The sequence below is a fragment of the Eucyclogobius newberryi genome, unplaced genomic scaffold, assembly GCF_026437365.1.
Source record: "Eucyclogobius newberryi isolate DKJ021-1_F unplaced genomic scaffold, fEucNew1.0.hap1 SCAF_5, whole genome shotgun sequence".
Lineage (NCBI taxonomy): Eukaryota > Metazoa > Chordata > Actinopteri > Gobiiformes > Gobiidae > Eucyclogobius > Eucyclogobius newberryi.
In genome coordinates this window covers 33,952,743-33,966,590 of record NW_027316167.1, presented here as the reverse complement: position 1 = coordinate 33,966,590, position 13,848 = coordinate 33,952,743, and the positions used below count along the sequence as shown (strand labels likewise).

The following is a 13,848-nucleotide window of genomic DNA, read 5'->3' as shown; positions in this document are numbered from 1 at the left end:
CCCGCGACCTTCCAGCGCCTCATGAATGAGGTGGTTGCAGGTCTGGAGGGCGTGGCTGTTTACCTAGATGACGTAGTTGTTTACAGCGACACTTGGGAGCAGCACATGAATTGGATCCATGCTCTGTTTTGACGTCTCCAGACTGCTAACCTTACAGTAAATTTAGCAAAATGTGAATTTGCAAGAGCAACCGTCACCTACTTGGGGAAGGTAGTGGGCCAAGGACAGGTCAAGACAGGCCAAGGTCCGTGCAATTGATCAGTTTCCACCACTCGTCTCTAAAACTGAACTTAGACGTTTTTTGGGGCTGGTTGGCTATTATAGATGCTTCTGTCCCAACTTCTCCACAGTGGTTACTCCACTGACCGGCCTGTTACAGCAGAAGGCCAAGTTTGACTGGTCCCCCGTCTGTCAGCAGGCTTTTGACCAAGTGAAGTTGCTTTTGAGCACAGCTCCTGTGCTGTCCGCACCTCGGCTGGATCAACCGTTCCAGTTGCAGGTGGATGCTAGCCAGGTTGGGGCTGGGGGTGTCCTAATGCAGACAGATAGTCAGGGGGTAGATAGGCCAGTCGGGTTCTTCTCTAAAAAGTTCAACTGACACCAACTGAACTATTCTACAATAGAAAAAGAGGCATTGGCACTAGTGTCTGCAACATTTTGATGTCTATGTGGGAGGTGGGGTCCAACAAGTAGTCGTGTATTCGGACCACAATCCCCTAACCTTCCTCCATTCACTGCAGAGTCCCAGCCAGCGTCTGATGCGGTGGACACTCTTCTTACAGCCCTACAACTTGTGCATCAAGCACATACGCAGTGTGTTTTTCATACTTCCTATAAGTGATCTGTTCTTCTGTATCTACCTTTGTATCTACCTGCGTTGCACCAATGAAATTTCCCCATGTGGGACAATAAAGGAATATCTTATCTTATCTTATCTTAATGTCATCGCTGATGCGTTATCACGTGCCCCAGAGGGATCTCGGTGAGCTGTTCATTTCCTGCAAGTGCTTCCCTGGCCCATCCTAATCTCTTGTTTCCTTAATTTGCTCTCCAGGTACCAGGAGTTGCTGGACAAGGTGGTTTGGGATGGTGCCCAGGGTTCACAACAGATTGAACAACTACTGGATGACTACCAGAGGCCCAAGTGGGCATTGGTGGGCCATCCACCCAGCTTAGCTTAAGTAGTTCCCCTATTTATTTTCTTTACAATTACCAGTAATTAAATGGGTTTTCGTTATTCAAATTTTGTTTAATTGGTAAACCAATAGTATCCAGTAATTTTGCTTTAAGTTTGGTATTTTTGCAGAGGCCTCTTTAAGTGGCCTCTGTCTTATGGGAAGGGTGTTACGAACCTAGGGGTTCTGTAGGGGTGTCAGCTCCCTGAGCAGTGGGAGTCAACGCCCTCTCCTGGTTGCCAGGTGTTTCTCTCCACTGCAGGTCCCTCTTAACACACCTGAGGATCGTTTGGCCTGAGTGGAGCCATCCTGGATATAAGGGAGGCTGGTGGGAGCAGTCTCCTTCTCTCTCGCCGCACCCCAAGACTGGTTGCTGTGCTTTGTGGCAGCACAGTTTTACTTCTGTTTATTTTTGCACATTTTCATTGCAACGATACATATCACACTACACTTAGTTAGTTGCCATCTACACTGATACTTAGTTTCTTTTGTCAGGGCCTGATTATTTATAATAAAATATTATTATTGTAAGTGCTGTGTGGACTTCCCTCTTTGTTTGGCTGTTGTTGAGCCATGTGGTCGTAACAGTACGTACGTACATATTTCTCCTCGCATTTCGGGTATTCCCCGTGGAATTCCCCAAGAAGCGCCACTTTTTCCTTGCTCGTCAACAATGGCAGACGAAAGACTGATTGTGGCCGTGTGTGGGAGAAAGGAGCTGTACGATGTATTCACGGTGGAATACAGAGACAGAAATAAGTCCGGCGCCTCCGTGTGAGTTTTGAAAACCAAAAACGTGAAAACAACGCTCTATCTGCCATTTTACACAATGAAAGGCCACACCGACAACTCCACTGCTCATGCGACAACACCTCTACTGCGCATGTGCGCAGAGAGCTCCTGCGCGCGCCTGTGTATAGTGGCCGGAGCGTTGAAAGCGCGCGTTCACTGCGTAAACCTTTCAAATGTACACCCGCTCAAATTCTGCGTCGGGCGCGTTTAGGCGTCTGCGGTGTGTACGTACCCTAACACCGAAATGGCCAACACCACAATAACTACAATAATACTCTGCATTATGGGAGGTGCTTTCACAAAACTTTTAAAACTGTGTAAATGCATAAAGTCTAAAGGAGGGATTCAATTCATGTTTTGTGCAGAAATTATTGTAATTAAGTAAATTTCCATCATCGTCCATGAGGTGTGCTATAGACCAAATATTTCTTTCAAACCAGTAAAATTATGATTTGTTACGAAGTAGAATATATCTGTTATTCCAAATTATTGTGGAATGCGGAGAGAAGTACATATAAAATGTTCCAGTACAATACATTTTGCTTATGGAACAGGACACAGGAAGCTTACTGATATCGAAATCACATACTAGTAGAAGTTTTAGTCCACCCAATTTGTTAAAAATAAAGTTAGGGATACAATACCATAAAGTTGTCATATTCAATCCACAATTTAAACCAGTTGATCTTTAGGGTTGCATTAAGGCACTCTAAATAAATTACTGTTAGGCAAACTTCGCTCATTTCTTTTACCATATGACTTTTCTTCATGTGTTTAAATGCACTGTTGACTCGAGACTATGAATAGAACAATCTTAGATAAACTGTTACGATGCAGAATTACTAGCGTTAGCCTCTTACCTTAGCTCGAGTCACAAACAAAAGGTTCAATAATTCAGTCTGTTTGTAGTAGAATGTGAGATCCATGATTTGTATGGGGATTATTTGTCAATAGATATGGGCATGTCAGGCAGATTTGACCAATATGTATTACATAGATCTATTTTTATCTGAGTCTCCAGAGTCACGTGACCCAGGCCAAGGAGACAATAGCAAGCTGGGTGTCTGAATCCCTGATTGAGTGCACTATATAGACTGCTAAATAGTGCAGGGCTATCTAGTAAATGAGGGGACAGGGGACGAATGCGGACATTCAGTTCACCGCCTGTTCAGGGAAGGCGGCAAAACAACTGTAACTTCCAGGATTGTCAAGAAGTGTTCTTTTCAAAATACAATCATTTTTTGATTCATCACATTCAAATTTACTTCTGTTGTTAGTTTATGGTGCCCAAACATACTTTATATTAACAATACAGACATAATAAGTGACGTAAATTTTAAAGAAGAAAAATAGTTTTAAACACTACAGCAATTGATGAAAACAATTGTCCGTGTTATATTTAAGAGGCAAAACAGTTTTTTGCAAGGTGCACTTTATTAATATTTTTTTCTCTCAAATAATACAAGCAAGATACAAATGACGTGAGACATGTGAGGTTAACTTAAAATCAGATAAGGCTACAAAGCCTGAGTAAGGTTTCTATGGGAGTCTGTTTAGGGTGCTACAAAATAAACTATGGGAAAGCACATTGACAATGTGAAAAACCACACATTAAAAATGTGAACTTTACTCCATGAACTGTGAACTATCTCTGTCTGACATTATTTAGCAATTAAAAGACTTGTAATTGAATAAATGCAGAATAAATTTAATGCCAGCAAGACAATAACATCTCCATGGAGACAAACAGATGATGAACAAAATCAAATACCAGAAAACGTACACAATACACCTTTAGGTCATCAACTTGTCAAAGCCCGATCTCGTCAGGTCTCAAAAGTTAAGCGGGGATGGGTCTGGTTAGCCCTTGAATGGGAAACCACTAGAACACCCGGTGCCACAGGGGGCCAGTAGTGGGCACTGTTGTTGTGTCTCAAGACTCTTGTATGCTTGTCTATGGTGAGTGCAGGATTCCCATTGCTACAAACCAACGTGTTCAATAACATGAACTGTCCCAACCAAATAATGATAAAAAAAAAAGTAAGCATACTGTTAAAAGTGTTACATACAACTAGAGAGCGCATATTTTAGAAAACTACATCTAAATCCAGTAAAACTGACAATTGTATGAGCCTGATCTACACAGGATTTCACTTCTCGGTCTGGACTCTCTGAAGCCTGATCTCCAGCTTTCTGAGTCTGATTTTGGTTTCACGTGATCCAGCCACAGTAACTCCATCTCCTTTAGTTTGTTCAAGATGATGGGCATTCAGATGAGCAGGTTTTCTGAAAGCTCTTCCACACTGGTCAGAGCTGCAGTTTTGGTCTTTAGAGCGACAGATTTTCATATGTCTAGAATAACTCGACCCAAATCTAAAAGCCTTCCCACACTCTTCACAGACAAATGGGTTTTCTCCAGTATGGACTCTCATATGTACTTTTAAGTAGTTTGACTGGGAAAATGCCTTCTCACAAACATCACAGCTGTAAGGTTTTTCTCTAGTGTGGACTCTCATGTGTGATACTAAGTGACTTAACTGGTAAAATGCCTTCTCACAAACATCACAGCTGTAAGGTTTTTCTCCAGTGTGGACTCTCATGTGTGTTACCAAGTGGCTTGAGTGTGAAAATGCCTTCTCACAAACATCACAACTGTAAGGTTTCTCTCCAGTGTGGCCTCTCATGTGCGTTACTAAGCTTTTTGAGTGGAAAAATGTCTTCTCACAAACACCACAGCTGTAAGGTTTCTCTCCATTGTGAACTCTCATGTGTGATATTAAGCTGCCTAACCTGGAAAATGCCTTCTTACAAACATCACAGCTGTAAGGTTTTTTGCCAGTGTGGACTCTCATGTGTGTTACTAAGTTGCTTGAGCGTGAAAATGCCTTCTCACAAACCTCACAGCGGTAAGGTTTCTCTCCAGTGTGAACTCTCATATGTGTTACTAAAGTATCTAAGCATGAACATTCCTTCTCACAAACCTCACAACTGTAAGGTTTCTCTCCAGTGTGGGCTCTCATGTGTGTTACTAAGAGGCTTAATTTGGAAAATGCCTTCTCACAAACATCACAGCTGTAAGGTTTCTCTCCAGTGTGGACTCTCATGTGTGTTACTAAGTGGCTTAACTGGGAAAATGTCTTCTCACAAACATCACAGCTGTAAGGTTTTTCTCCAGTGTGGACTCTCCTGTGTGTTACTAAGCCGCTTGAGCATGAAAACGCCTTCTCACAGACATCACAGCTGTAAGGTTTCTCTCTAGTGTGGGCTCTCATGTGTGATACTAAGCTGTTTGAATGGGAAAATGCCTTCTCACAAACATCACAGCTGTAAGGTTTTTCTCCATTGTGGACTCTCATGTGTGATACTAAGCTGTTTGAACGGGAAAATGCCTTCTTACAGACATCACAGCTGTAAGGTTTTTCTCCAGTGTGTACTCTCGTGTGTGATATTATGTGGCTTAACTGTGAAAATTCCTTCTTACAAACACCACAGCTGAAGGGCTTTTCGCCAGTGTGGATTCTGGTGTGTATTTTGAGATCACTTGCTCTAGAAAAACCGCCTCCACACACGTCACACTCATATAGTCTTTCTCCTGTGTGAGTTCTGTAGTGTTGTTTGAGTGTAGAAGGATTGAGCAATGTCTTTCCACACTGGTCACAGGTGAACCCCATTCTCCCGAAGGACTTTGTAGATCTGCCATGAGGGTAAAAAAAAGACGTTAAGTGATAATAATATCAGAGAACTTAAGAACTTTACAAGAGTTTGAAGTGGCCATGTTTAACTGTAAATTCCTGAATCACTGTTGAGAGTGGTGTTGTTATGGAAAAAATAAGAGTTGTTATGGAAAAAATAAGAGTTACAAGCATCAGTGAGTTATGAAATGAAAAGGACTTGACTGCTTCCAGGCTGTCAGCTCTGGCTTTGGGTGAGGACAGACAGCTTCAAACTAGTTTGACCTAGAGATCTGTTATTCAAACATGTTTACATTCAACAGTTTGGCAACTGATATGTTTATCTCCCAGTTCACCTAAAATCAAATACATGTTGCAACACCATTGAACATACAGTGAAACAATTAAATAAAAAGGTCAGTACATCACAGATAATATTCAACAAAAAGCATTAAATGATATTAAAACATACACACACTGCACTACATTATACATTGGTCAATATTGCATTGATCCTTTATTGCACTATTTAGTAGCATTAAGTTACAGCAGTCAAGTATAAACTATTTGTGAATGTTTGTCCTTGTTCTTATGGACCTACATTGTCTGCCTGACTGTAACAGCTCAAAAAAGAATGTGCAGGTGTGAAGTCCTTTAGCACCGTGGTTCACAAAATGGGGGTCGCAAGTAGGGCTGCAACGATTACTCGAGTAAATCGAATAATTTGATTACAAAAAAGCTTTGATTATTATTTAATTGCTTCGATGATTCATTTAATTTACATATCTAATTAAAAACATGTGAATCTGTGGCGCGCGGAGCGCACGGAACGACTTGTGGCGCTTTTGTTTCCCACGGAGCTTGTTCCTGAAGTAACAGCATTACAAAAAAATATATGAAACAAACTGAACGATGAAAGACTGGAGTGAAATTTGAAAAATGGTAAAGATTACCTGCAGACATTATTTAGAAATGTACTTATCTAAGACTTTGCACCAAATGAGACACTGGACAATATGGACATTAACATTAGGGGAGGTAAAATGTCACTTTTTGAGTCTCTTTGTCATGTTCTATGTTCTATGACGGTTTAAAGTAAAAATATAAAAATGCAGAGGAGGATGCTCTCAATAAAGTAACTATAATAATATATATTTATAAAACGCATAGAGCAAATATCTACGCTGTTGCTCCAGGTGGGACAGTGCAGTGTGGAGAGCTACTGCTACAGCGTCTTCTGTGGTTTGATGGATTAAAAATCACATTCTGATTGTTTCAGCCTCTACGATGCCAACTTTGAAATGTGTTCAGCCTAATTTGAATTTATTTCAGGGAACGAGTAGAACATATGGTCTCATCAGAAATCAGGGCTAAACTGTAGCTGGCCTGTTGTTTTCCATGAAAGCTGATATTTTTTAAGATGAACCACTCAAAAAGGCTCAAATGTCCAAAAAGGAGACAAAAAGGCTAATAGATTGTTTAATTGTTTGGGTGATTGTTGGATTTAAGACTGTCATACTTACAGACAATGCTGCAGGAGCAGGTTAAATGCAGAAATGACAGCAGAAAGTCCTTGAACAGCTTTGACCAAAGAACAGAGTCTGAAGGTTCACTTCCTCTAAAGTTTTGGCTCATTCCTGTCAGAAAAAAAGATAAAAGTGGATTTCACTCACATCATGTATTATTTTAAAAATTATATGTTGGAATCACATTTCTATTTCCGGTAAGTACTAGTTTGTGAAGACATTTTGAAAAATAAAAGGAATTTCAAATTATAGGAAGTATAGTGGTGAGCTCTAAAAGGGAATTGCCAGTTTTGAGATGACATCACAACATTCTACAGGCCAATCATATTTAATACAGATGAGGGGCAGCTAAAATTAGTTAATGAGTCTAATCCCTAATTGAAATGGTCAGATTAAACATTTGTGAATTTACCTATATATTTTACAGCAAAATACAATTGAGGAAGTGCTTATTTCCCAAAAAAGGAATTATATAATCAGGATCTGGATTTCGACTCTTGTTTTCTGTATGGTTGCTAGGTAACAGTTGTCTGCAAGTAGGCTAACGTTTTAGCATTGCCACTAGTATGTAGCCAGCTGCTAACTACCTGAAACAGCTCACCGCTCAGGCTGGAGTGATTTCTGTAAGTCCACTGGTCCCTCCTGACCACAGTAATCAATCTCTGGACAAACGGGGTCTTGGAGGATGTGACACACAGAGGAATCCTTTGTTTTGAGACGTTTTGGCAAAAGGTTTTTGATGGCCCAGGCCAAAGTTTAAATGTGGCTTTCGTCCTTGAGATAGAAGTGCGTCACGTCACTTCATACACATAAATAGGGAAAATACATGAAATTGGCTCCGGAATCCTTCAAATCTTACCGTTGTAAGTACAAGATCTACTCGACCTGCAAAATCTGTTCTGTTTATCCTCCAGATGTTCATATTCTGCGATCTGATTGGACGGGAGCAGAAGCGGAGCACGTGATTGGCTGTTCATCTCGCTAAAGCGGAAGTCTTAATCCAAATTGATATCTCTCTTTTTTATTTGTATTTATTTTTTACAAATATATAAAAATACAAACATTATGGCAATAACACTCTCAAACGTATAGGCCCCTGCCATATGCAGGTTATTTTGTGTTTTTATTACGATTTTTTTAAATCAAATCTAGTATTTACGATAAAAAAAAAAAATTAATTCGATGTAAAAAAACAAACAAACAAACAAACTACAATGTCAATTTTTTTTTAATTCGTAATAAAAACAAGAAGAATGTGCAATTTATATAAAAAAGTTTAGTTTTTTCCCCACAAAAAATACTTTTGGGAGATACAATGTTGGCCCCCTAATACTATTCCAATCACTCGCTGTTGTTACAATTGGGGATGTAAATGTAAATTATTACCGCAAAATTATTTTCACAGTAACATATTATTTATTGAAATATTGAAGTGAGGCCAACTGCAGATAATGTTTGCTTTTAAAATGCCTTGACAAAAGTTTGAATCATTACATTACATAAGTAAATAAATACTTGGCCACTGCGACGAGTTGGCCACTGTCCAGGATGTACCCCGCCTAAGGCCCGAAGTCACTGGGATAGGCTCCAGTCACCCGTGACCCCGAAAGGGAACAAGCGGTAGAAAATGGATGGATGGATGGAAAGTAAATAAATAAATGTATGTATATCAGTGCTTAATAACAGCATTGCAATATATATATATATATATGAAAATTACTTTCTCCAGAGGATATTGGCTGAACTAATATTTTGGAGCTGATATCCAAAACAGCAATAAATGTAAAGTATCTTTGAATGTCCAAAAATAGATTTTTTTTAAATTGTTGTTTTCAGAATCAGAATCAGATTCAGAATAGGGTTTATTGCCATTTGTCGATAAACAAAATTCACAGACATAGGAACATGTCCTGGTGATTCGGTGCAACACAGACAACAAAACATTGAATACTGAATACTAAACGGCATGATATGTACATAATAAAATATATATATTCAGGCACAACACTGCTCATCTCACTAATAAATGATATACCGGTAATGCTTAATGACAAGAGGCCAATAAGCAAACATTTATATTATTTGATCAATTTGTGGCAATTATATTGTATTTCTAAATTAATATGCTGTATTAAATTGTTTATAAAACCAAATTTTCCTCTCACAGAAGCATTTGCAAGTTTAAAGTGCCTGATTTTCTTTTGGAATTTATTTGGTGTATTTATACCTGTTGTGCATTTAAATAATAGTTTTACACCAAACAAGTAGGTCTTTATGGCGAAAGCAATACAAAAACTGTAGAAAATTACAGCATTGTGTGATGTCACTTCCTGTGCTTTTGTATATTTTTATTTGTCAAATAAAAATAATTGTGACATTACATGAGTTTTGGTCCATTGTTTTCTGGGTAATTTCCTAGTGTGATATCATCATTTTCAAATAGGATGTAAAATTATAAACCTAAAAAATGTGCTTTTCTGTAACAAGGTTTTAATCATTTTTATCCAAATTCAAAATATGTTTATCTTAACTGCATTTTAGTTCAATGAGTCGTCCAACCTTTCAGAGGCACTTTATAGAACTACAATATAAATGTTTCCTTTCTTTTTGCTTATAAGTGTGGATAATCATAAAATCGTGATATTTCTCCTCATGATAATCGTGACTCTCAAATTAACACCGTGACATCCCTGTTAGTAACACACATGAGAGTCCACACTGGAGAAAACCCTTACAGCTGTGATGCTTGACAGAAGGCATTTTCCCAGTTAAGCCACTTTATATTGTAGTGTATTTAGATTTTTATTCGTCAATTAAAAAATAGAGTTTATCAGGAGCTTTAGTGCAAAATTTAGTTCCCATCCAAGGGCTAACCAGATCCATCCCTGCTTAGCTTTTTGCGACCTGACGAGCTTTGACAAGTTGACGACCTAATGGTGTATTTTTCTGGTGGTGTGTTTGTTCATTATCTCCATGGAGATGTTATTTTTTTGCGTGTGGAGCAGAGACTGAGACAGTGGAACATGTCATCGCTGCAGTAGGTAAGACGTAAAGAGGGATTTTGTCAAGAACAGAGAGGAAGTGTTTATTTTAAGTAATATATTGAAAAGTACAGAGGGGGAATGTAAGGCGTTATTAAAGTTCTTAAGGGAGACAGAACTGTTAAAGCGGATTTGAAGAAGATGAGAATATAGAAACTGTAGATACTCACTCCAGCACAGTAGATGGCGGAAATGCACATAAACGTTGGTTGCCACCTGCCAAAAAACACACAAAGAAGAATGCCGGAAGTGACTGTTGTTTTGCCGCCTTCCTTGAACATTCGTCACTGTTGCTGCCGCTCGTCTACTTTTTCAGGTAAAACTTAGGCTTTTATGATTTAAAGTTAGATTTGATGAGCTAACATTATACATTCCTCTTTTCCATAGCTTTCTATAGTTATTTGGAACTAGTAAACTCAATGCCGATTGACTATAGCATTACGCTCGTGCACTGTTGCATTCATTACAGTAGTTTTATTACTATTGCACCGGAACCACTGGCAATGTTCACATGCACAACACATGTATAATGTGTTCACATGCACCACTAAACATTTGACCATTGTTCTAATTTATGGAGTTATCAGAAATTACATGTAAACAGCCGATATTTAGTATCAGATTTTGAGCGTTATTAAAAGATTATTAGAATCATATGAAAACTGCTAAAACATTTGATTTCTTTCTGATCATGGTCCTTCTGATTACTTACACCAGAGTTTGCATGTCGTTAAAAATTACTTAAAGGTCCAGAAATCAGATAATCAGATTTTGTTGTGCATGTAAACATCCACTTTACAGCTGATGTGAGTAATCTGATTTCTTTCTGATTGTTCACACTTGTGCAGGTTTAATGTTAAAGACTCGCCAGTAAAAATCATCAGATAACCAAATAATTAGGTTTAATATCTGGAATGTGTTAACAGATAAATCTGATGACGTTTTTGTTTTGTGTCTTTGTATAAACTAAAGTCATTGTCCTGCACACGTCTCATTCCAACTCTGCTGTGATGTCACTGAATCACAGCATCTGTGTTTTGTAGTAAAACACAAAAATCAAAGATCAAATGGAAGACAACGGTTTGTTCGATCAGAGCCACATTGAGGATGAGCCGTTCAATGCCCTGCCGCCACCTCTGTCGCCGGGACAGGACCTGGCAGACCCTTTTGGTGAGACATATTTGTACTTTTTATGTATTCATATCTTATCTTATATTTGATTAATGTTGTACGTGTATTGTAGGGGATGGTGAAAATGAAGACGTGTCTAGACTGGCCGACGTGCCAGAGGCGAAGAGAAAAGCAGTGAAGAGGCCACAGCCCAAACTCGACTCAAACAGGTGAAAACACAAACATTAAGCACCTTCTCAAACATTATGTTACTAGGAACGTCACAATGTCAGTTTTCAGTGTTGCCATTATTGTGAGAAGAAACCACACCATTAAAATCCTCAGTTCAGGCTAAGAGATCACTTTTCCTCCTTTAGTCTGTGACCAGCTTTATGAAACCAAACTTTCTGATTGATCAAGTAAAGTTAATGTGACATAAAGAGTCAGATTTAAAAAAATCTTGTAAGAATGTCTTTTTATACATATATCTGTATTTTAAATTGCCACAATTAGTGTTACGATTATTGTGGAAAAAACAAAAAACATCTCGATTTTACTTTTATCCACAATTATTGAGACTGTGACCGAAGAACAGTGAAATCTTTAATTTTCTTTCATTCCCGTGGTCTAACATGCTCCTCAATTTTTTGAGCGGCTTTATGAAATGTAACTTTCTCAAAGACAAAATAAAGTTAAATGTGACAATAATAGCCAGATAAATAAACCTTACATACATTTACCAGTAGGTTCTTTTTTGGGGCTATAGATTTAACCAAAAATACTTAATTTTGCTTCTAAAATAGTCACAATTATGTTTTTTTATGATTATATTGTGACCTGAATCGTCACGATTATCAATTAACCGAATAATCTTGACGGTCCTAGTCAAGAGTTCTCTATAATATTAAATCATACATACTTTACCTTTACTTTCCATCATCATTTGCTAAACTTTAATGCAAAATTGACTGTTTCTGGCTCGTTTTAGGCTCATCTCCAACAGAGGATTACCAGCTCTGCGAACGCTCTTCAACGACGTTCAGTTCAAAGGCAAAGGCCACGAGGTGAGTGTGTGCCGTAGCTCAACGTGCTTAAAGGGTAAACTCCAAAGCGTTTTACCCGGTGCTGGCGTTTCAGGCGGAGGACTTGCGTTTGCTGATGAAGAGGATGGAGAACTGGGCGCACAGACTTTTCCCTAAACTCCAGTTTGAGGATTTCATCAACAAAGTGGAGCGACTCGGAGCCAAGAAAGAAGTGCAGGTCAGACGGGAAACGCTAAACAAAATGTCAATATTGTTAACGGCGGAGCTGCACAGTTTGGGGAAAAAATATTGCTTTTATTTTTTTATTAATCGTGCAGCTCTAATGTAGGCTGTCAACCCTTTGTTTTATTGACTAATTTCAAGGCCGATGTGGTGGAGTTCTATTGTTTAAATGCTGCAACTGTGGCTCAGTTTGTGTTTGAAATGACCCGCTTTCTGAATGTTTTTGCGACAGACGTGTTTGAAGAGGATACGACTGGACATGCCGTTAACCTACGACGACTACACCAGTAAAGAGGGTGAGATCTTTTGTCTTTTACCAACAGCACAACATTATTGGGGACATTCCTGATTTTCCTTTTTGATTCTTTAACTGTAAGTCCCGCCCACAGAAGGGACAGGAACAGCTTCTATCCTCAGTTGATCGCTCAAGTCTGGGCGTTTCAGATCTTATTTTACCCTCTGAATTTAGACTGAATTTAGACTTTAAAAGATGAGTTTGTTTCCAGCTCCAGGATCGGCCGAATGTCCGTCCCCATTCTCATGACCGTTTCACGCTGCATTGTCCGATGAAGCCTACAGGCCAAAAACAAATGGATACTTTGAAATACGTAATGAAAACTGCTCAAACATGTTTTTCCGGGGTTAAAATTCAAACCGCTGATTCAGCAAAGTCACTTCCGTAGAGTACATAGTACGAAAGTACTTTTTACTTTTACTACATTTGAGAGCGGGATCTGTACTTTAACAAGTCTAAAAAAGTTATTTTCTCTACCGTTTGAATGTATGTCCCAACTCTGAGCAAACAAAAATATACAAATAATAGATTCAGTTGTTATAGTTCTCAAAACAAACATGTACTTCAAAACGTTTACTATTTTTTGTCAAACTTCTGCTGTTACTTGATTATTTTTTGCTGCGTCTACACCTTAGCTTAAGTATCGACACTGACTTCAAATGTTACGCTGTGCTCGTTCTCAGGAGACGAGGAGGCACCGGCGGACGTGGAGATGTTTGGTGACCCGGACCCGTTTGTGGGAGAACATCTGAGCACTTCTCCCCTGCGTCTGGTCCACTCCACCCCGGCCCCTGGCGGCTCCGCGGCCCATGGTCTGGACCTGTCCCTGGGCTCGTCTCCTGCCTCGGCCCCCTCTCTGACCGAGGAGCAGCGCAGGAGGATGGAAGAGAACCGACTCAAGGCTCTGGAGAGGCGACTGGCAAAGCACAAACTACAGCAACAGGGTGAGGCCGTTTCCCAGGGCTGCAACTAA

At 39.3% G+C, this 13,848-nt stretch overlaps 2 protein-coding genes across 2 annotated transcripts; one reads left to right on the top strand and one right to left on the bottom strand.

Annotated features, from left to right (window-relative positions):
• Nucleotides 1–4,065: 4,065 nt before the first annotated feature.
• Nucleotides 4,066–7,877, bottom strand: LOC140381225 (uncharacterized). Its single transcript, XM_072465261.1, has 3 exons — nt 7,766–7,877; nt 7,162–7,275; nt 4,066–5,660 (listed from the first exon to the last, which is right to left on the bottom strand). The coding sequence occupies exon 3, from the start codon at nt 5,636–5,638 to the stop codon at nt 4,118–4,120; it is 1,521 nt and encodes a 506-aa protein (XP_072321362.1). The 5' UTR covers nt 5,639–5,660; nt 7,162–7,275; nt 7,766–7,877; the 3' UTR covers nt 4,066–4,117.
• Nucleotides 7,878–10,450: 2,573 nt separating this feature from the next.
• tipin (timeless interacting protein) lies at nt 10,451–13,848 on the top strand. The gene is made up of 7 exons (XM_072464645.1): nt 10,451–10,521; nt 11,249–11,375; nt 11,449–11,545; nt 12,304–12,379; nt 12,453–12,575; nt 12,813–12,876; nt 13,559–13,848. Exons 2-7 carry the CDS (start codon nt 11,273–11,275, stop codon nt 13,846–13,848), a joined length of 753 nt encoding a protein of 250 aa, XP_072320746.1. The 5' UTR covers nt 10,451–10,521; nt 11,249–11,272.

What these genes read in the sequence shown, in the direction of transcription:
- LOC140381225 (XM_072465261.1), bottom strand. Translation starts at nt 5,638, where the DNA reads ATGGGGTTCACCTGTGACCAGTGTGGAAAGACATTGCTCAATCCTTCT.
- tipin (XM_072464645.1), top strand. Translation starts at nt 11,273, where the DNA reads ATGGAAGACAACGGTTTGTTCGATCAGAGCCACATTGAGGATGAGCCG. An exon ending in GGACCTGGCAGACCCTTTTG is followed by an intron (nt 11,376 to 11,448) that starts GTGAGACATATT and finishes CGTGTATTGTAG; the next exon opens with GGGATGGTGAAAATGAAGAC. An exon ending in GAGCCAAGAAAGAAGTGCAG is followed by an intron (nt 12,576 to 12,812) that starts GTCAGACGGGAA and finishes TTTTTGCGACAG; the next exon opens with ACGTGTTTGAAGAGGATACG.